General features: G+C 37.7%; 1 protein-coding gene across 1 annotated transcript in view; it reads right to left on the bottom strand.

Annotated features, from left to right (window-relative positions):
- Positions 1–5,537: 5,537 nt before the first annotated feature.
- Positions 5,538–20,737, bottom strand: part of LOC149209004 (abietadienol/abietadienal oxidase-like) — a 62,032-nt gene continuing 46,832 nt past the window's right edge. The window contains exons 4-7 of the mRNA XM_089398490.1: positions 10,447–10,525; positions 10,227–10,345; positions 10,017–10,144; positions 5,538–5,730 (exon numbers count right to left, since the gene is read on the bottom strand). Coding sequence (XP_089254616.1) covers positions 5,538–5,730; positions 10,017–10,144; positions 10,227–10,345; positions 10,447–10,525 — 519 coding nt within the window. The remainder of the gene's footprint in view (positions 5,731–10,016; positions 10,145–10,226; positions 10,346–10,446; positions 10,526–20,737) is intronic.

Genomic DNA, 20,737 nt, shown 5'->3' on the forward strand with positions numbered 1-20,737 from the left:
CAGGTCTAGAGAAATTCGAATTCCCCTCTTGCTGGAGGAAGGAATTCAAGCTTGTAAGGAAACTCTATATATGACAAGAGTTGTAATGCATCAAGGGTTGGAAAATTTCAGAGAAAACACTCATATTGTGACATTGTAGAAGATTATGTTTTCATGAATACAGACTTTGGCTTTACTTCTCAAGATTAAGAAAGAGTTCAATGGTGGCTTGTTTTATGTTTGTCTTCATTTCCTTACTTGTAGTGGTATGAATGTATGATACTTAGAACTCATTGGAAATGCTCTAACTTCTTCATGCATTTGTAGACTGTGTTTCCCACATGTTTCTATGTGTTAACTGATATATTGAACTTTTGATGCCCTGACTTCCATGTTCAGCGGATACTGTTGTCATACTAAGCATTTTCTAACCCTATAAGCCCAATGGATGTTTATTGACTGTGTTTCAACCATTACACTTCTTCATTTGTTTCATAGAGTTAGCCATCTAATCCATTATCAAAATCTTTAACCTAGTGAGAGAGCCCTCTCAGGTTGATAAGGCTAGGCCTCAGCCAAAAGTTGATTTGAAATAGTTACTCAGAGTCTTCCTGATTGGCAGCTTATCAGGGGTTGATTTTGTGATAACAGCGCTCATTTGAAAACTCATAAAATAGAGGATATAAAGAATATTCTTAGGCACAATGTTAATGTTATGGATGGCCTCCATTGTTGTCTACCAATAGTTTAGCATAAATCTTCCTAGGCTCCACAGGTAGAACGATATTTTTTCATTGGCTCGTACAGATCTACCCTCCCCTGATTGCAGCAACTGCCAAAACCAAGCACCGTGCTCCTAAAGTAATTATGAGCCATACTAGGTTTCCACATGTGATATCGATTAGCCCATTATCAAAATCATGAACGCTGCAACGATCTATATGTGCTTTGACTTTGGCTTTATTTTTACTCCCAATGAGACGTTGCATTTTGTAGTTGTATTAACTTGAGATATTTATGCCAAAGGCGCGGATTCAAATCGACAAAATTAATGGTGGTTATTGCGTACATTTTGTGACCTGCATCCTTTCAAATTTCTCATTTAAGCCAGTAAGGAGTGTCTTAGTTACATCAATATGTCCAACTAAGTTTTCTCCTATTTCTTCAATCTTATTCAATGATTCCTTGGTGTAAGAACAAGTCATGCTGGAATCAAATTGTAAATTATTCAAACAAGAATTTACACAATTGAGAGAAGACTGTACAATATCTACTTGCTTCTTTACATCTTCTGCTTTAGCCATATTCATTTCTAGACCCTTTAGAGCAGTATTGGTCCAATTTAACTGTTCACTAGCCTTTTGAATTCTACCATCAATTCCTAAGGCATTATCATCTTTTTGAACCAGGGGGATGGCTTTGGCTGCATTTGTTTTTTCTCCCAAGATGATTCCTTTATATGGGGGAAAAGTAGTAGGGGTTTCAACTGTGGATCCATCAATTGCAGTCCATCCATGCTTATCAGTCATACTGCTAGAAATAGCACCAGTTAAAACATTTATAGGAGCAATTTTATCTTTCCATGAGTAGAAGGATATCCAAACACTATTTACTTCCATATAGTGTTTCCAGTCTGTTGCTAACTTTCTTTTCTGATCTGGGGTATATCCTTGGTCAAATTCATCTGCTTGAGGATTTGTATACAAATCCCAATTCAACATTTCTTTCATCCATTTAGAACTGATTTGTGATTTTAAGCATCCATCCATAAGTGCAAAAAACTTATGCATTTCCATGACTACAGGCTTTTTACAGTCAGAAGGAATCTGTTTGAATCTGCATTCTGGAATCAGTTCTGATTGTTCAAGTTTCCCCAACCCATACCTTGGCTGTGCTGGTCTCATTAAGCAAATCATCTGAGTAAGCCTAGGGTCTTCTTCTTCTATTGAATGGATCATGAGAACATGATCTGAATCGGGCTCAGGCTCATGTGGGAAAGGAATATCAGAACATTTAGGATTCGGGCATGAGCTGATAGAAGTGGATGGAGGAGCAACACCAGTGCGAGGATTATGGTGCAGATGAACATTCTGTTCGGCTAGGGTCAACAGATTTATGACATTTGTACAATTTGGACATTTTACTTGTAAAGAAGAAAAATTAACAAGCTGAGCTAATTCGAAAAGCTGTGGATGTTTACAAGAAGAAAAGGATGATGATGAACAGGCGGTATCGACAGTGGAAGGATCTCTGTAGTATTTGGATGTTTTACAAGCAGCGTCTATTCTTCTCCGATCAATAGTTGACCTGCGAGGAAAGGATATGACTGCATTGGAAGCATTTTCAGTTATGTTGGCAGAAGTGATATTTCGGGGAATTTGTGGCCTGGAGTAATTTACAACCCAATGTTCAGGGAATTGCAGATCTTCCCATTTTATCAATAGATGTTCAATCTTTTGGTTCTTTGGGTCAGTTTTGACTACCACACTTGATTTGGAATCTCGACTGGGAGTATGACGGATTGCTGGCCATAAAGTGTTGGTATGTCTGAAACAGGCTTTGGTCTGGATGGCTATATTGTTCCTCTTTCTCTTCATATCAAAACCCGTAGTATGGATTTGCAGTTGTAAGATATCTTTAATGGTTTCATCAAACACATATATGGAAAAGTTTGGGAAACAATCAAAGTATACAGGGCCATCAGACAAAGGGGCTACAATTCCACCGATTATTGAATCTGTATATCTGTTGTGCGTTAGGTCTCTAACAGTAGCAAGCACAAATGTTTTTAATCCTTTATGGACCAAAGGATTGATGCCAACCTGAATGCAACCAAGATGTAGATAATTTGTCTTTAACCTTTTTGCTTCTGCTTGTAAGGCCAGCGGATTTAGCAGTGGTATTGTCTGAATACTCTCAGAGTTCTCCTGGACTTGACTAACAGACTCTTTAATGCTAATTCTAGATGCAGCAATTAGATGGAAAGGAGCTAAATCACTATAGACTTCAGAGGGTGTTATATCTGGTAAAGCCCATCTTGCAGAAGGCTGAAATTCCTCATAAGTAAGTTCTGCAGAGTTTAAGGTTCTACTTGAACTATTTTCAAACATTTCTTTAAGAGGATTTTCTTCTGAATGGGAATCATCTTCTTCAAGATCTCGATAAGAAACAGACTTTCTGAATGGCTCCATTCTTACTTAAAACAATATGGATCTGAGTACCAACCTTTAGAACCAGACGTTACTGGCTCTGATACCAATTTCTAGCAGGGGCTCCTGTCACGAGCTTGCTCTTTCTCTGTGTCTCTTCGTATTTCTCTGGTAGCCAACTCCTGATGAACCAGTGGTGAACCTACTTGGATCTTTCACACTCTCACGACCTCAACAACGCGTCCACGCCTTCAAATGGCCTTGGTGTCCCTTCGATCTTTTCGCGAACTTCCTGCGAACTTGGGATGAAAGCACAGAGAAAACTTCTACCACAGCGGACTTTTAAATGCACAGAGGTACTCAATAACAGAATGGCATACTCATTTTATTTCAGAATGGAGAAAATTCTTACAGGATGCTCACAGAGCTTTTATAGAAATGGATTCTATACAGAGATAGACTAATCTCGCATTTACCGGACTTTTCACAGCTCAAAATTAAGCAAGTTACTACCGGAAGCTTCTGGCGAGGTATAGGCTCTGTCTCAGAATCAGACTTAACACCCAAACACTTGACTCTTCTAATGGTTCGGCCACTTTAGGTTCTTATCAGTGCCGAGCACACTGATACGCAGGCTTCTCAAACCAACTAAGGACTTTGAGTGATTTCTCGTGTTGCAAGCAGATCAGACTGGATGTCCGCAGATGCAGAGCAGGAGAACACTCGACTCAAACACACACACAAGACTCTTCAAATGCCGATGCCCAACAAATGAACCTTACCCTTCTTATATAGGATGAGAAGGGGGGACAAACATTACTGTTGGTCGGACAGAAATGACTTAAAGCTTAAAGAATCATTTCTTTTCAGTCTTTATCAGAGCGACGTCCGCACAAATATTCGGGTCCTTAAAACAGACCGAATAATTGCTTTCGGGTAACGCATGAGATATAGTCTGTAAAGTAGATTCGGACATTATGGCTATCTACACAGTGGATACTTTTGTACAAAAAGCCCACGGGAAAAGACTAGATAAGAATATTTACACTGTGGAAGCTTTTAAACAGTAAAGCCCACGGGAACTCTGGTCACAATTAAGCCCTTGTGACTGGTACGTAATCAAAATACAGTCAGATCAGGGAATCTGTTTCTTTTATAAAGTAGATCATCACATGCCTTTGTATAAATCCTTCGGACTATCATGGGTTTACCCAGTATGATTTGATGCTGGACTTTGGTTAGGACATACCATTCTAAGTGCTCTCTCATGTATTCCTGGAGGGAATAATTTGTCATGTGAAAAGGATCCCACTCTTGGGCTGTCATTTCTTTGACTGTGTTGTATATGCGATGAAAACATTCCCCGATGTTGTACTCAAAACATCTGTAACAGTATTTTCTTTCATATCCTTCATGATATACTGGGTCCATGGCTGTTCTGTTCACTCCGTAATCTGTCCACCAATTCTGAAACCATTCACATTGTAGATTTTTCTGGGATGCTGCCATTGTACTGAATTTCAACTTTGTGTAATGGGTTTCTTCTCTGTCATCAATATTCATGAAGTCCCACCACAGCTTTTTATAATCTGAAAAATCATAAACTGTGTCAGGGAACATTACTTTGGGATCATTTCTGGGCCATCGAGCACATGGTTGGACTTGGGGTTGGTTGATCCACAAGTCTCTGGTTCGGTAGATGCAATAATAGCTTTCATAGATTCCTGTGTCACGACCTCCATGGTGCCAGATACCTCCAATGTCATGAAAATTTGTTTCCAGGGCCCTTCTTACTGTTCTAGCATCTGCTTTTGCTTTGTCATACATCATATCATGGATCCATTTTCTGCCCTTTGGGTACACCTTTCTTTCAGGTACATAGTGTTGTAGATCAGTGTGAGGCTGCAAGTTGGCATCAAGGACTTTTGTGTTCCTTAATTGCCATGTGGGTCTCCAGTTGTCCCTGTATGTATCCCAGTCTTGATTATCTGGAATGGTTCTCAAGACTTCTTGTTTTTGGTGCTGGTCCCACTCAGTAATAATCATCATGATATGTGCTGTGTTTTGTTCAAGGTATTCCCTGCTGAGAAAGTCAGGAAGACAATTTTCCTCTCCTTTGATGTGCTCAATGGAAAAATCAAAATTTGCAAAGAGCGCCTGCCATCTGGCAAACTTTGCTTCTTCTGGTTTCTTGATGTCCTTGGATAGGACTTTCTTCATTGCTGACGCATCTGTTCTGAGAAGAAAATGTTTGTTTATTAGATATACTGCAAACTTGCTGATGCAATTCCATGCAGCTTTCACTTCTCTTTCAATAACAGAGTAATTATGTTCTGCTGGATTCCATACTCCTGAGGCAAACTGTACCACTTGTTCTTCCTTGTCAACCTTTTGTTTTAGAATCCCACCCTAGCCTATGTCACTGGCGTCAGATTCAACTATCTTGAATGCCTCATCATCTGCTATATACAGTATAGGCAAAGACTTTACCTTTGCTTTGATTTCTTGCACTGCTCTGGTATGGGCGTCTGACCATTGAGGGGGATTTTTGCCAAGCCGCTTATTGAGAACTTTTCTGTCACTGGCACAGTCTTGATAAAAGCTGCTTACATAATTTAGGCAGCCAAGGAACCTTTGCAGTTGTGTCTTGTCTTTTAAGACATCTGGAAATTTGTCTGCAAAGTCAATGGCATGTTGTTGCAGAGAGATTTGTCCATTGGAAATCTGGTGGCCTAAGAACTTTATAGAAGTCTGAAATACTTCTACTTTCTTTTTGCTAAGCACAAGCCCATTTTTCTTGACCAACTTCATGAAAATATTTACATGTTTGAAGTGATCATCAATATTTTTGGAAAAAATTAAAACATCATCAATATATACAAGTAGCCAATCAAAATATGGCTTGAAAATATCATCCATGACCTTTTGAAACTTTGAAGGAGCATTTTTAAGACCAAAAGGCATGACATTCCATTCATAGTGCCCTGCAGGAATACTAAAAGCAGTTTTGAACTTATCTCCCTCATCAATGGCAACTTGCCAAAATCCTGCTTTTAAATCAAATTTTGAAAATATTTTGGCTCCTGCAAGTCTCCTGATCAAATCTCCTTTATGTGGAATGGGATAAGTATCATCGGCCAAAACTGAATTTAGAGGCTTGTAATTTATCACAAGTCTAGGGATACCTCTAATTTGTTCAGCTCTTTTGTTTACATAGAATCCATAGCAATTCCAGGGGCTAGTGGATTCTCTGATCAATCCTCTGTTGAGCAATTGCTGGATTTCTTTTTGGCATAGTTTTCTGTATTCTTGGCTCATAGGGATTGCTCTGCTTTTACAGGGCTTTCCTGTATATCCTTCTTTATAGGGCAACTTAATGGTATGTTGCTTTTTGTGCCAAAAAGCATTTGGTTCTTCTGAACAACATTTTTCTTCTATCTTTTCTTTCAGTTCTTGGATTTTTCTTTTAATTTGAGGTAGTTTCAGCTGTTCTTCTACTCTCAATGTGCTTTTTAGATCTTTAAGATCTAATAGCAAAGATTCTGCTTTGTCTAATTTCTGCATGGCTTGAACCATTGTAGAAACTCTTGGGGTTGAAACATAAGGAAGCTCAATTCTTTTTCTTCTACCATTAGATGTGGGTACAGAAATAAAATAACCAGCTTTACTTCCTTTCAACCTGGCTGACCCATGAGGTTCTACTGCAGCTAAAAAGACATTCCCTAATATACAATCAACAGGGATGTCTGCTATGGCAAATTTCATGTATACACAGTGGGTATCAAAACATAGTGAAGCTCTAGGAATTTCATATTTGAGTTTCTTATTTCCTAGGCCTACAACTTCTCTTTCAGCAGAGACCCAATATTTTGCTGGAACATTTCTGACATTAAGAATATTAATATCTGCACCAGAATCTAATAATGCAGTCATGAAAAATATCTGGCCTTGGATACAGATTTTTACCTTGACATGATGTTGCTGATATGTGATGGTAAACAATCTCATATCTTGAAAGCCAAAATTTGGGTCTGACCTTCCTTCAGCAACTTGAATTTCTTGGCTATGGGCTGTTGTGTTCCAGGATTCTTCTTCTTTTTCTTCTTGAATGTCCTTGCCTTTCTTAATTTCTGCAATTTGAGCTTTGATTGCAGAAATCTCTGCTTTGATTTGGTGAATTTCACCACTCACTTCTCCCAAAGTCAGGGATCTTACTTTCCTTGGTTTCTGGTGATGCATTTGGAAAGACTTAGTGTTCCTTTCATAGGATGCATCGACAAACAAAGGTATCTTACCTGATTCTTTTGAGGCTTTTGTTTTAAGCTGATCTGTGCTTCTATCAGACGGTTCTTCATGGGTCCTTCTTCCATTGTCCTAATATGTGATAAAATCTTCATTTCTGCCTCTTCTTCAGCAGATGCCATTAGGACTTTTTCTTTAGGAAGCTTTGTTCTTTCTTCTTCTTCTTCGCTGGAACTGTACAAAAATTCAGAGTCATCTTCATAAAATATATGACATGCACATTCTTCTGAATTATAGCAAGAACATTCAGATGATTCAGAATCAGTATACTGGCCCATATTAACTTGAAATTCTTCTTCTGAAGTGCTAAAAGAATCAAGAGACGATTCCTCTAATTGGTGCTGTTGAGCTGAGTCTTTGATAATAAGATTTGGGCACCTTTCTGTAGCATGGGTCTTTGATTTACATCTCAGACAAAAGCTTGGGCCTGAATGCTCTTTCTTAACCTGTTTAGCCTTTTGAGCATAAACAGCTGTCTTTTTTCCCTTATTAAGCTTTGATTCTTCGCCTTGGGGACATCTTGAAGCTGTATGTCCAGTCTGGCCACACAACCAGCAAGTAATTTTGTTCCATTTTTCTTGCTTGGATGTATGCAGGTGGATGTCAGAAGGAGTATAATAATGGGTTTTTGGGATATATTTGTAGTGGCCCTTCTTTTTATGGCTTTTATCCCTTGTAGAATACTTCCTTTTATTTTTTGGATAATCCCTTCGATTTTTGTAGAAAGTCTCTTTGAATTCTCTTTTGGCCCTCTTCCTAGACTTTCTCTTTTTGACCAATGGGTCATCTATTGTCAGTCCATATTTGCTGCAAATGGACTTTCTATCTGGCAGTCTGGACAGTTTTTCCAAAGACTTGTTTACCTTCGAGCTGGTACAAAGACTTACCAGTGTCTTTGTAATAAGGGAATAAATTTCTCCCCATGTATAAGACTCAAAAGGTAACTGAAAAATTTCTTGCAATCTAATATAGTCAACAAATCTAGAGGGTAGAGCAGCTAGATATACCTGCTTCCAGAGCAAGTTTTTGGAATCTTTCACCTCATAGATTCGCTGCATCCAATCTCTATGGAAATCATCAAATTGAGACATCTTATGACATTTGAGGTTCATCAAAATGACCTCATGTTTGTTGGCAATTTCTGTCTCACAGCCACACCAATGTTCTAGAATCATTGATGTTAGCGCACCAATCATATTGCTGATTACAGTACCATCAGGATTATGAATAACATCTCCTTTTTCATCCTTGAGCACTTCTGCTTCCATGGTCTCAATAAGTTTAGGAGAAGATTCAGTTTCCCACCATCTGAGAAGAGTACCTGTAAAACATTGGATGATGGTTCTGCAAGCATCTACCTCTGATCCAGCGAGTTCCCAAATGCAGTTCGTACGCACTGTGCGCTGAAAATCATGCCAAAGGGCATGGGAAAACCTCCCACCTACGAATTTGGACAGTCAAAACGGAAAGCTGGGTCTTCCTTCAGAGAATTGAGCGGCTCCTTCAGAAAATCAATGGTGATGTGAGTTTCTGTTTTGAAACGAATTCCCAACTCACAATCATGAAATTAAAGAACCTAACAAGAAACGTGACTCTAACGCGCCTTTAATTCCATCAGCCACTAAAAAATCTGATTTCTTACGATCAGAATCACCCACAGTCAAAATCACGCATAGCAGAGATGTATAAATAGAGATTAGACAATCATCACAAGTTGCAGTTGCGACTCCACAGTATATGAATTTCTAGGCCAAAGGATCACACAGTAATCAGTTTTCTTTTTACGCTCAGAAGAACAATACACCTTTACATTCATCTATTCTTCTCACACTCAGATCTATAGATGTACACAGACAGGATCACAAAAAATTCTCAAAATCTTACACAATAATTCTCAAAATCTTACACGATAGACCATTCTATGTACACAGTATTACTCATCTAAAAGTCAGGGTTGAGTTGAGAGGTTTGGCACAACACAAATTTTACACTTACTCATCTAAAAGTCAGGGTTGAGTTGAGTTGATATTCATTATAACAATTATATATAGGAAATTATACAGTGTCTTCAACACTTCTAGATAATGATTTTAATTCATTACATCGGAGTCAATAGTTTCTAAACTAACGACTTAAGAAATAACAATGACAACTACATATAATATGGAAATATAACTTCCAACAAAAAAACATTCAATTACCACCATAAATTTTATAAATAAATTTTACCACGATATGCTTTATAAATAAGTTTTAAGCATTTCTCATGGGAATGGTTGGGACAAGATGCATGTAGCCTTTTGTCACTGTCTCCTCTCTTTGACATGTATTGGAAATCGATTGACCATTCTGGCCATCGGAAAGTAAGAGGGCCTGTCTTCTTTCAGCTGATCCCAACTGCATAATACAATCAAAGTTTGGTTTAATTTAGTACCTACATAAAATCTTAAAAATTTAAATCCAAAGGAATCAGCTAGTTGTGACACAACCCATAATTTTTAAGTCCCAAATTATTATGAAAGTCTGAGTTATAAATTGAAATGGAATCATTATTTGGTGAAAAAAGTAATATTCTAACTTGTGTACCTGTATTTACTGACAAAATAATAAAGAAACAGAGAGATCTCAAGCATAGCAAGTTCTGCTCCCGCACAGAATCGACCTCCTGCTCCAAATGGAAGAAAAACTTCACTGTTTCTCCAGTTTTTGTTTTCCTGTGGAAATATCACACACTATTCAATATATCTAATCCAATTAGCTTTGCAAGGTGATATACATGATTGAATTCAAACTTACTGCGTCGGGCTCCAGCCAACGCCATGGATTGAAACTCAGAGCATCCTTGTAAAATTCTTCATTAACATGAACTGCATGTAGATATGGCACTACACACCAGCCTTTGGGAATAACATAGTCTGCCAAAACAAATTATGATAATGGTAAAAGTTAGAATCATAAGGATCCTGAACAGGTAATTACTTGTAGACAGAAGACAGAAATTTAACATCAGCTTTACCGTTGAACTTAACATCCTCTGTAGTCTCACGGAAGAGAGCTGTAGCTATGCCTCGTAGGCGAAGTGTCTCATTGATAACCTTAAAAAGAATAAAAGTTAATTAGGTATATGAAATTAAACTATGAGTATAATAGTTTTTTTCTTTTTAAGTCTGGTAGGATTAAGATTATGGGATAGCACAATATTTAAACCCAAGATTTTTTTTCTTTTAAGTCTGGTAGGATTAAGATTATGGAATAGCATAATATTTAAACCCAAGATTTTTTGGTTTGTGAAGACTTTTGATCTTAGTTTGTGAAGGCTTTATTTTCATTGCTATTGCCAATTGAACTACCTCAAACTGACGACTATAAAAAGAAAAAACTGTTTTCTAAATAGAAATAGTAGTAATCATCATCTTATCTTGGAATAAATATTTTTTAAAAGAAAAAAAAATAAAATTACTTAGATTTCAAGAATTAGATTCTGAATTTAAATACTCGTTAATCATATTTTTAAGCCAGAAATAACTAAAAAGTTCTTTCTTCCAAAAAAAAGTTTTTTTCATGTGTTTTTTTATTTCTCAAATATATAGAGATTCAAATATATGAAGATTAAGTGCATGTAGAATTAAATTAAAATTGATCGTTTCTCTTTTTCTTTAAAAAACCATTTTAAATTTTAAAAACAAGTGAAAAATTATAATTAGGTCGATTTATATATTTTAATATTCAACCAAAAATTTCAAATCCCAAAGATCATAATATCACCCATTTATGCCCATTAATATTTTATATGTGACTTCCCTAACATTTTAACCTTCCAAGCGTTCTAGAATTCAAAAATAAAATAATTATTTTAATAAAAGATTTAAGTTCTCCAAAGGATTCAAGTAACTCTCCTAACAAAATTATTTAACCAGTTCAATAGAAGAAATAATCTGTTATAATTTTTCACTTGTGGGTATAACAATATCATTAAACAGCTTTCTTCATCATATTTTCACAATCAAACTCTTAGAGAATTGGGTGGAAAATGTACTCACACATTTAGTGAAAGACATTGATCTGTAATCATCCCATGTGAGTGTTTCCTGGTCTTTAGGACAGCCAGTAAGAAAATGTACAATGAATGACATTATCTTGGTTGTTGTTTCGATTCCAGCGAAAAGTAGAGAAACGATGACATCGCCCATAATTTCTTCCGTTATGTTTTCTTCTTCATCTAATACTCTGGCTAGTAAGCTACTTTTGGGTACTCCATTAGAATTGTCTTTTCTCTCTTCTAGTGCTTTGGATACCTTAGACAACAAAATCCGCCTTGCCTGAGAATCAAAACTGAATAAAACTCAATATTGTGTAACAAATTGTAGAGTGATATTTAAATATGGTTTGAAAATTATAATACAAATATCATTTAAAATTGGGATAATCATATAAATTAAATGTTTGGTAAACACTACTAGCTTATAATAAACATCTAAACATTTACTTTATGCTAAATATTATATGGTTGAAAATAAAAAATAAAAACCATAAAAATATCTAAATTTTAAATTTATTTTAAATTATTAATTTCTTTTTGTAAGTCACAATAATTTCCATTAAGACAAAAAGCGACATAATTATGTGTAGTTTTTCAAAATTCGGTCATTCTCACTCCTACTAGGTTTATTGGTGATTCATCAGAATTTTAACACAAGCGAGAAAACGTTGAGATATATAAAACAAAAGAGAGCCCATAAACGAGTGAAATGACAAGATTTGCACACATCTTTTAGCCATCAAACACCATAAGGCATTACTAATGTTGGATATACTGGGCTGGATGCTTGGGGTGGAGGGTGAGGGAATTTGGATTGAATGTGCCACTATAGATGCTCTAAGCGAGCATCTAGATGGTTCAAGCCAACCTCCAAACGTGCCAAATTGTCTCGCATCTGCCATTAGCTTCTTTGAAGGACATTAAGGAAAGCAATAATTTCACTACAGTCCTCATTTTTTTCCTTGAAAACTTGACCGATAAATGTCTTTAGCTCCCAATGTAAAGTGACTCAATGGATGTATTGAGATCTCCTCCCCTTAGTGTGATCATGGTCCAGTAATGATCCAAGATCTTTTTCTTATAGATGTGTTAAAGAATTACACGCATAAAATGTAGCTTAACGTAGAAATTTAATGGGCACATGAGAGAAGAGGAGAAACACATAAAGCATGAAAGAAGACAACAGAACTTGATAAAGGAGTTCGTCCGACTTGGACTATGTCTTCGGGCCCTGCTCGATCAATGGCGAGGCCTTCATTCATTAAGTGGCATGAGAAGGAAGAGTACAAGCATCAATTACAAAAACAAGGATTTTTATACCTCCATACTGAGAAATGGCCGAAAAATGTAGAACTCTGACGGAGAAACGGACAACACCATTGTGTTCGTGGCATCGAGAAATGCTAAAACCGTATAAAAATTTTCAAAATCTGACAAAATTAATATTCGGCCCTCTTGCAAAATTCTGCCTCAAACTGCATGAACTACCTCTTGCCCCTAGGCACACCTATAAGTTGCATTTAAAAAAAAATTGCTAGTGGATTTTCCCAAATTAGCGATTGGCTGAGCTGGCTAGGTATCTAGTTATGAGGGAGGAGCTCGGGAGGTCAAACCTCGCCTCCTTTTTTTATACACCACTACTAAATTTTAAAAAAATTGGTTGGGTCGGGCCCGCCTTGGGTCGGGCCCACCTTGGGTGGCCTACCCACTGTACCCACCTCCAATGTGTAGTTTGATTGTTTCATGTTTCGGGGTCGGGTCCGTGCCCCAAGGACTGGCCCAACCAACTCCCTTTCCTTTTACTTTATGTGGTTCCATGGATTGTTATGAGGGTTGTGGGGTGGCAGGGTCATGGCCGCCCACCCCGTTTGTTGTTTTTTTGTTCCGTGGGATGGGGGGATGGGCCGGGGGTCATGGCCCGCCCCTCCATCATTAACATTGCTGTTACAAGTATGGGTTGGGGTGGCGGGGTTGGTGGCCCGCCACCCCCTTTTTTATATTTTTTTTGTTCTTTTAAAACAAACTATGCAAATTTTGAAAATTCTGTTTTTTACCGAAGGAGTCTTTTTAACAAGGCAACAATTTTGCCCAGAATCTGGCCGGAGTTGGCCGGATTCTGTCCGCTGGAAAAAGTCTAAATTGTGCCTTCATTAATCCTGCCAAGTCATCAAAAGTCAACCCAACTTTGACTACCTCTATCTCCTTCATCCGGACTCAGATTGGACTGTCGTTCACACCGTTGGAATCAGCACGACGAGCACTTCGATATGATATCAAGTTAATTTCCTTTCTACCACATTGAATTTTGAGTTTTTTCCATGTCACTGGTGTCTGGAGATCCACCTAGATCAAGTAACCAGTGAGATACTTCTCCAATAAGCTCTGAATCAGAGAGAGATTGTCTTTCCTAGTTCATTGTTCATTCCAGTTTTTGAATATCATCTTGGGTGCTAAGGGAGCTTGTAGCCTTAAAACTAGTAGCCTCCTCCTAATGATGGACCTCAACCTAATACATGTTGGGTTGGCCTTGGCTGGACTTCCCACATTCTTCCCTTCCTCATCTACAATGACCTCGATTAAGAGTCATTCTAGATAGCTCACTAGTTAAACCTCTTGGCATGGTTTTCTTGGACTCAAGACACAAATACAGAGCGAAATTTGCTACAAAGATCCATATAACAACCACCTTGATACTAAAAATTTGAGGAGCACTCAAAATTTCAATCCACCACCAAAACACCAGAGCAACAAACCTCTTCTTGAAGTTGGCTACACAGAAGGAAATGTAGAATTTAAACCAATCCTTAGGAAACTAACTCAAACCAGGCTTAATTAAGAGGAAATCCTCCACTGAAGCCACCGACAGAAAATGGTCATACAATTAGAAATATATGATAGAGGCATAATCTCCTGATAGACAACCTTGAGCTGGAAAGCTAGTGGACACCAAAAGAACAAGAAAGTGAACAAGACACCCAACAATAGTAGCTAAACACCAAAAATTCCAAGCCAGTGATATAACTTTAATAGAGGGATGAAGTTTCCTTGCAAATTCTAACAAGGGTATGCTATTAAATGTCTAGTAGCCTCCTAGAGCAAGGAGAATAGAATTCTAGAGCTACCCAAGAGCCTCTCCATGAGTGTAAATCTGCCTCCCCCTCTGACCAAGACTACACAATGACAAAAGCGAAAGATTTTTTTTTTTGAAGGTTTCTCCATCCAAGAAACTACATACCACCATATTACACCACAAAGTCATTTAAGACTAGCTAGGGACCATAAAGCAAAAACCATTACAAATTATAGGGATGCAAGACCAATGACCCAACCACCAGTGAAAATATATATTGTCCCTCCACCATATCACCATCGTAAAAAAATAGAAGATTAGTTTAAAAATTTGTCTCATTTAAGAACCATTAAACCACATGTGCTTGTGCACGAGGAGGCATGACATGCCACCCCCTACATTAATTATTGTGGGAGTTGGTGGGGTTACAAGAAAATTTCTCCCCATGATCCCTTTTTCTTTGTTCATCTACCCCCATTAGGAAATCCCTATCCTCTTCTAAAATAGTCAACATCTAACTGTGTCAAGTAAATGGGGTTTTCACTATCTAATCAGAGTTGAAGCTTAGATCTTGTCCTTGAGTTCCCCAATTAGCTAGAATATTTGCACTCTTATTCCCTGTTCTGTGAGAATATGACGTGATAACATATGGGAAGGAGGAAAGAAATCATAGGATGTGAGATACGTGAAGTTCTAGCACCATTTTTTGACCACTTTAACCATCGAGGTACCATAGATGAGTTCTTGAGTTGTAGATATTACTAGTTAGGAATCCCAATCCAACTAAATATTGGGGAAACACTATTTTCTTGCAATCCTTACACCTCTCTTGAGGGTAATAGATTATTCTACATGATTCCTGGTAAAGAGAAAACTGATAGCACATATCCTTAGTGGATTTCCAAACCAATCCTTGAGAATTCCTCTGTACCCAATGAGGCCATGGTTGCCTTTATAAGCCTCATAATTGTTTAACTTGATGAAGCAAGGCGGTGGAAGAGAGAAGCAATGTAACACCCTGTCCTCCCAGGTCCACCCAAGCAACCAGCCAACTCGACAAACATGTGATGACAGAGGTTACTAAGGGATTCAATCTCCTAGGTGACCTTAAGAAAATGGAATCAACATAACCCATCAAACAAACCCATCCACATCAGCAGAAAGTCCCTCATGAGACATGTCAACCACTTAGATAGCCTGTCCCTGAGCCCCATTGATTATTTAAGCCTTTTAACCCATATTCACTCTCACGATATAGGAAAGACAATGACTAGCAACTCAAAGTCACTCTCATAGGCCTTTGTGCTAGCGACTGCAAAATTTTCTCAGTAGACCTGTGTCCGTGACCCCGAGATTTGAGCCACTTTTCTAGCCGAGAATCCTGATCTCTGCCCATAAGTTGTTACAACCTTTAGAATCATTTAAAGACATGATAACAATGTTGATAACTATCAACCTTAGGACTAGGCCTGAGCATCCCCAACTGAGATTGACATTCCGTCAAACACTTGGCATTAATGCAACCTAAATGTCTAAAAAGAGAGCATAAATGATGGATAAAACCTACGAAACATAGCCAAAAGGATCACCTCCTTCTCAATTGAACTAGTACATCATTAATTAGGTCTTGCATCCATTCATTTAACAGTTAGAAGTAAATACATGAAATAAATATGCTAGAAACCAGTCATTCAACCATGCTTATAACTAACATAAAACCATATAAATATAAGAGCTATGACAACCATTAAATCCACATATAAACCAGTTCAAAAGTAAGAGAACTTAGCTTTTATTATTCATAGGAAAATCTGACGAGGTTCGAGACTTCCACGTACTACCCGAACATAGACATGGCTAAACCAAATCTCTCTTTTAGCTAGTAATCCCCGTGCCATATTCCAAGCATGAATGTGGAATCTCATATAACAACCAATCCAAGAACAACCAAGGGAATCTAGAAGTTAAACCACCTCCACCCTCATCAAACTGTGATCACAATGAAACCAGTGTTTCGATCACAACCAAACCGAACTTGGAATGTCATCCGGAATCCATCACTATCCTTGAGTAATTTTCCATCTCCTTGTGTCTCACGCTTTACCACAATCTAAACCCGATCACTAGGCCCTAAATCAAGACCAATCTCCCAATATTTATCGAAACCCACACCTAGATCACTAGGCCCTAAACTGATACTTCTCCCTCAAGCTTTGCCATGTATCCCACCAAAACTGGTCAAGGGATTCCTAGGCATTTGGGAATGGAACTTGAGACCACCTCTGCCTTGGATTCTGAAATCCATCTAGCAAACCAAAGCTCAAAAACTGAAATAAACATCCCAACAAACCATGAAATCTAGAAAAAGGCAAGGCTAGGTTGAAAACCATTGTCATATCCCAACAAAACCATAGCACTGACAGCAAGAGAACCATACACCAACATGTAAGGCATTACATGTCCAAACCAGCTAGGAAATCACACATGCAAAAGGTTACCTGCAAGTATTCCTACTAAAGCTACTTGATATTGCTTTCCTTTCTTTGATCCAAAGTTAGAGTGCTCCAAGAAAACTCTAAGTGATGAAGAGTGAGGGAGAGAGAGAAGAATGAGAGAGCTCCAAACTTGAACTGAGAAAAGGTTATCAACTAATCCTCAAAAGCATTTTTATTAATTAGGCCTCTATTTTCTTCATTTTCGATTATTTTCCTTCAATTTCCTCCTCACATGAAAATTGTGACCTTTCACCTTATTTTTCTCCTAATTTCCTTTATTTTCATTAATAAATGTGTCAAAAATGATTTTTTTCCTTTTAATGCCTTTACCTTTTCCTTTGTCATTTTCCTTTAGCCAAAACACACATCTAGTGATGCCCACTAGGATATCTTTGCCCAACATTTAGCTTGGAATAAGTGTCCCTTAACCGTGGCATTATTTTGTCTTTATTAACTTTTATTACATGAACTGCTCACCAGGGATGTTACAGAACCCTCCCCCTTGGGGAACATCATCCTCGATGTTAAACCACACAAAGACCTCAACAAAACCGCTAAAAATAAAACATACTGCCCATGAAGCTTTATAACTTAGCTCGTTGCAGTATTTACAATGAAATACCTGCTCAAAGAAAAACATCATGACAACATGGAAATATAACGACCATAATAACATGACACACATATCACTTATTTGAGCTTTATATCATATCTCATGGTGATATTTACATACATATACCAAAACATTAGCAAAATATATGCCAAAATATACCAACATCAAACCAAAACTTCTTTTCCATAACTGGAAAACAATGAAGGATATAGGGCCCACATCAAATCCACCATTTTCCATAGAGCTTCTTCAGGCCGAAAGTGCTTCCACTACACTTTTTCTTGCTCTATGGATTTGTTCCTCATCATGATATGCTTCCGCTGCAGTGTGCACTAAGGCTCTGGCTAGAACTCTCCTTGCTCCACTTGCAATATAGACCAATCAATAACATGATCAACATCCTTTATATACTTCTTAAGCAATGAAATATGGAAAACATCATGGAATTTCATTGTTAGAGGTAGTGCAAGTTGATATGCCACTAGTCCAATCCTCTCAAGGATCTCAAAATGCCCGCAATACTGTGGTTCCAACTTGGCACATGAACCAATCCTCAAAGAGATTTTATTGGGCTTGATTCGCAAATACACATGCTCCCTAACCTGAAACTCCTTGAATACCCTATAACCTTTAGATTCTTCTTTGTAACCTGCATTTCTAACTCCAGGTCCATCAACATGTCTAGTCCAATAAGTACCCTATTCACTGGATCACTCCAACTGATCAGAGTGTTACAACTCCTTCCATACAATGCCTTGAAAAGACTCATCATCAATGATTCCTGATAACCATTGTTGTATGTGAACTCAACCAATGGAAGATGCTCCTCCCATTTCCTCTACTAGTGCATCATGTACATCCTCAACATATCTTCCAAGATCCTATTGACCCTCTCTATCTGTCTATCTGTCTGCAGATGATAATATATACTGAAATCCAACTTTGTACCTAAGCCTGCAAATAGCTCCTTGCAAAACTTGGAAGTGAACTTTGCATCCCTGTCCAACACAATATTCTTTGGAACACCATGTAGTCTCACTATCTATCTGATGAACACATGTTCTACCTCACTAGTTAAATATGTATTCTTCACTGGAATGAAGTGAGCTACCTTGCTCAATCTGTCAACCACGACCATAACAGAATCATGCTGACTCATTTTCCTCCGAAGACCTGTGATGAAATCCATGGAAATGACCTCCCATTTCTATTCTGGAATCGCTATAGGTTGTAGTAGACCACCTGGATGCTTACATTCCACCTTTACCTATTGATAATCTAAACATCTAGCCATGAAATCTGCCACTTCCTTCTTCAGATTCAGCCAATAGTAAAACATCCTAACCTTTGTCAATGTCTTTTGATATCCTGGATGACCCGAGTACGGATTCGTGTGAAAATCTCTCAAACTAAGCTTCTTGAGCTCACTATAATTCGACACATAAATCCTGACTCTAAATCTCGCCGACCCATCTTCTGTGAGATAGTATTCTGCATCCTAATCACCTGTACCCATACCTACACCTGTACCTTCACATGTACCTGCACTTGTACCTGTGCTCTACTGTAACCTATGCATAATCTCCATGCATTTGTCATCTTGCTGACCTGCTTACAAAATTCTATCTTGTAACTTTGTTTGATAAGAGCTCATATCTTCTATTTTATTTACCTATACCTTCTTGCATAGAGCATCTGCAACCTGGTGTTGGTCATAAAAATTGCCTTATTTTTAACTTCCATTTTACCTAGACACATTACCTAAGCCCTTTGTTTTACCCTTGGAACCTATTTATTCCGGCACTTCTTCTAATTCTTGCACTCATTCCTGCACTAACTTCCTTATTTTCGTTATTAAGGTTTATATGAGCTTAATTACTAATTAAAAAGATTAAATAGGCTATTTTCCTTTGCAACTTACATGTTTTCTTTCATAAAGTATTTTGATAGAGCGAAAGTATTAATCGATGAGTAAGATGGGGTTGGTGCAGGAATATTCTTGTACCGTCTGCATTCTTGTACTCATGGCAGTTGGCAACATCAACATGGTTCACCACCAAAGGACACTCTAGTTTGGCAATCCATGCACATTCCTCACCAAAAGATCAACAACATTATGTCGGGCTTGGAGCATGAGGAAAATGTGGGATATGGAAGTGAGGGTTTTGACTGAATACCCCTAATTTAGTATTTTTTTCAAACAACCAAAAGCCAAGATTATACTTTTGTTTTGATTTCTATTGTGGCTGTGAGCCAAATGATATGTATTTAATAAGGCTTTCTAGTAAAACTAGGTGGCAATATGCTGGTGAAAATTTGGCTTATATTGTAACTTTTTGTATCGCCATACTTCTGGGCTGGATCCAGATATCCACGATGTACATTTGAAGTTACTAAGTTTAACTGATCCTAATTTAAACATGAATGCAAAAAATTACAGATATAACCATAAATACATAGATGCAACAAAAATAACACTTCCTTTCATTAATATAAAATGATGAAATATGCTTACAAACGGAGTGGAAATGAGACTAGCTCGAGCAATGGTAGCTTATCTCTGAGAAGAGATGTGGCAGCTACATGCCTCTGAATTGAGTTACAATGAGGCTAAAGGGACTTTTTATTATTAAACAATAAGAGAAAACCCTAAACAACCAAAACCATAACCCGAGGAGATGTAACACCAAGAGTTTATGGGCCCCATTGGGATTAGTTGGGCACCCAACTTCCCGGAGTCATAACTTGGTCATATTATCTCTATTTGATGCACATGATACTTCGTTGGAAAGATCTCCCGAAGGACTACAACTGATAATGCAATTTCAATAAAATCACTCAGATGAATATTGCCAAAAAAATGTCGTTTAGGACCTCAAAACAGCTCTAGAAGTTTAGGACATGAAAAACTGCCAAAAATAGTAAATTGTGCTACAATTAAGGAAATGGAAAATAAATAAATAAATAAATAAAAACATTTGTCAAAAAAATTGTGGGGGTCCAAGTGGAATAGGCGGGTGGACACCAGTATCCACCTGGATCATTAATACAAGCAGGTATGCTAGTTATTCATTTCCTGTTCCAATATTT

Source organism: Pinus tabuliformis, chromosome 1_2 (assembly GCF_031772625.1).
Source record: "Pinus tabuliformis cultivar Carrire ecotype Pingquan chromosome 1_2, CPIR1, whole genome shotgun sequence".
NCBI lineage: Eukaryota > Viridiplantae > Streptophyta > Pinopsida > Pinales > Pinaceae > Pinus > Pinus tabuliformis.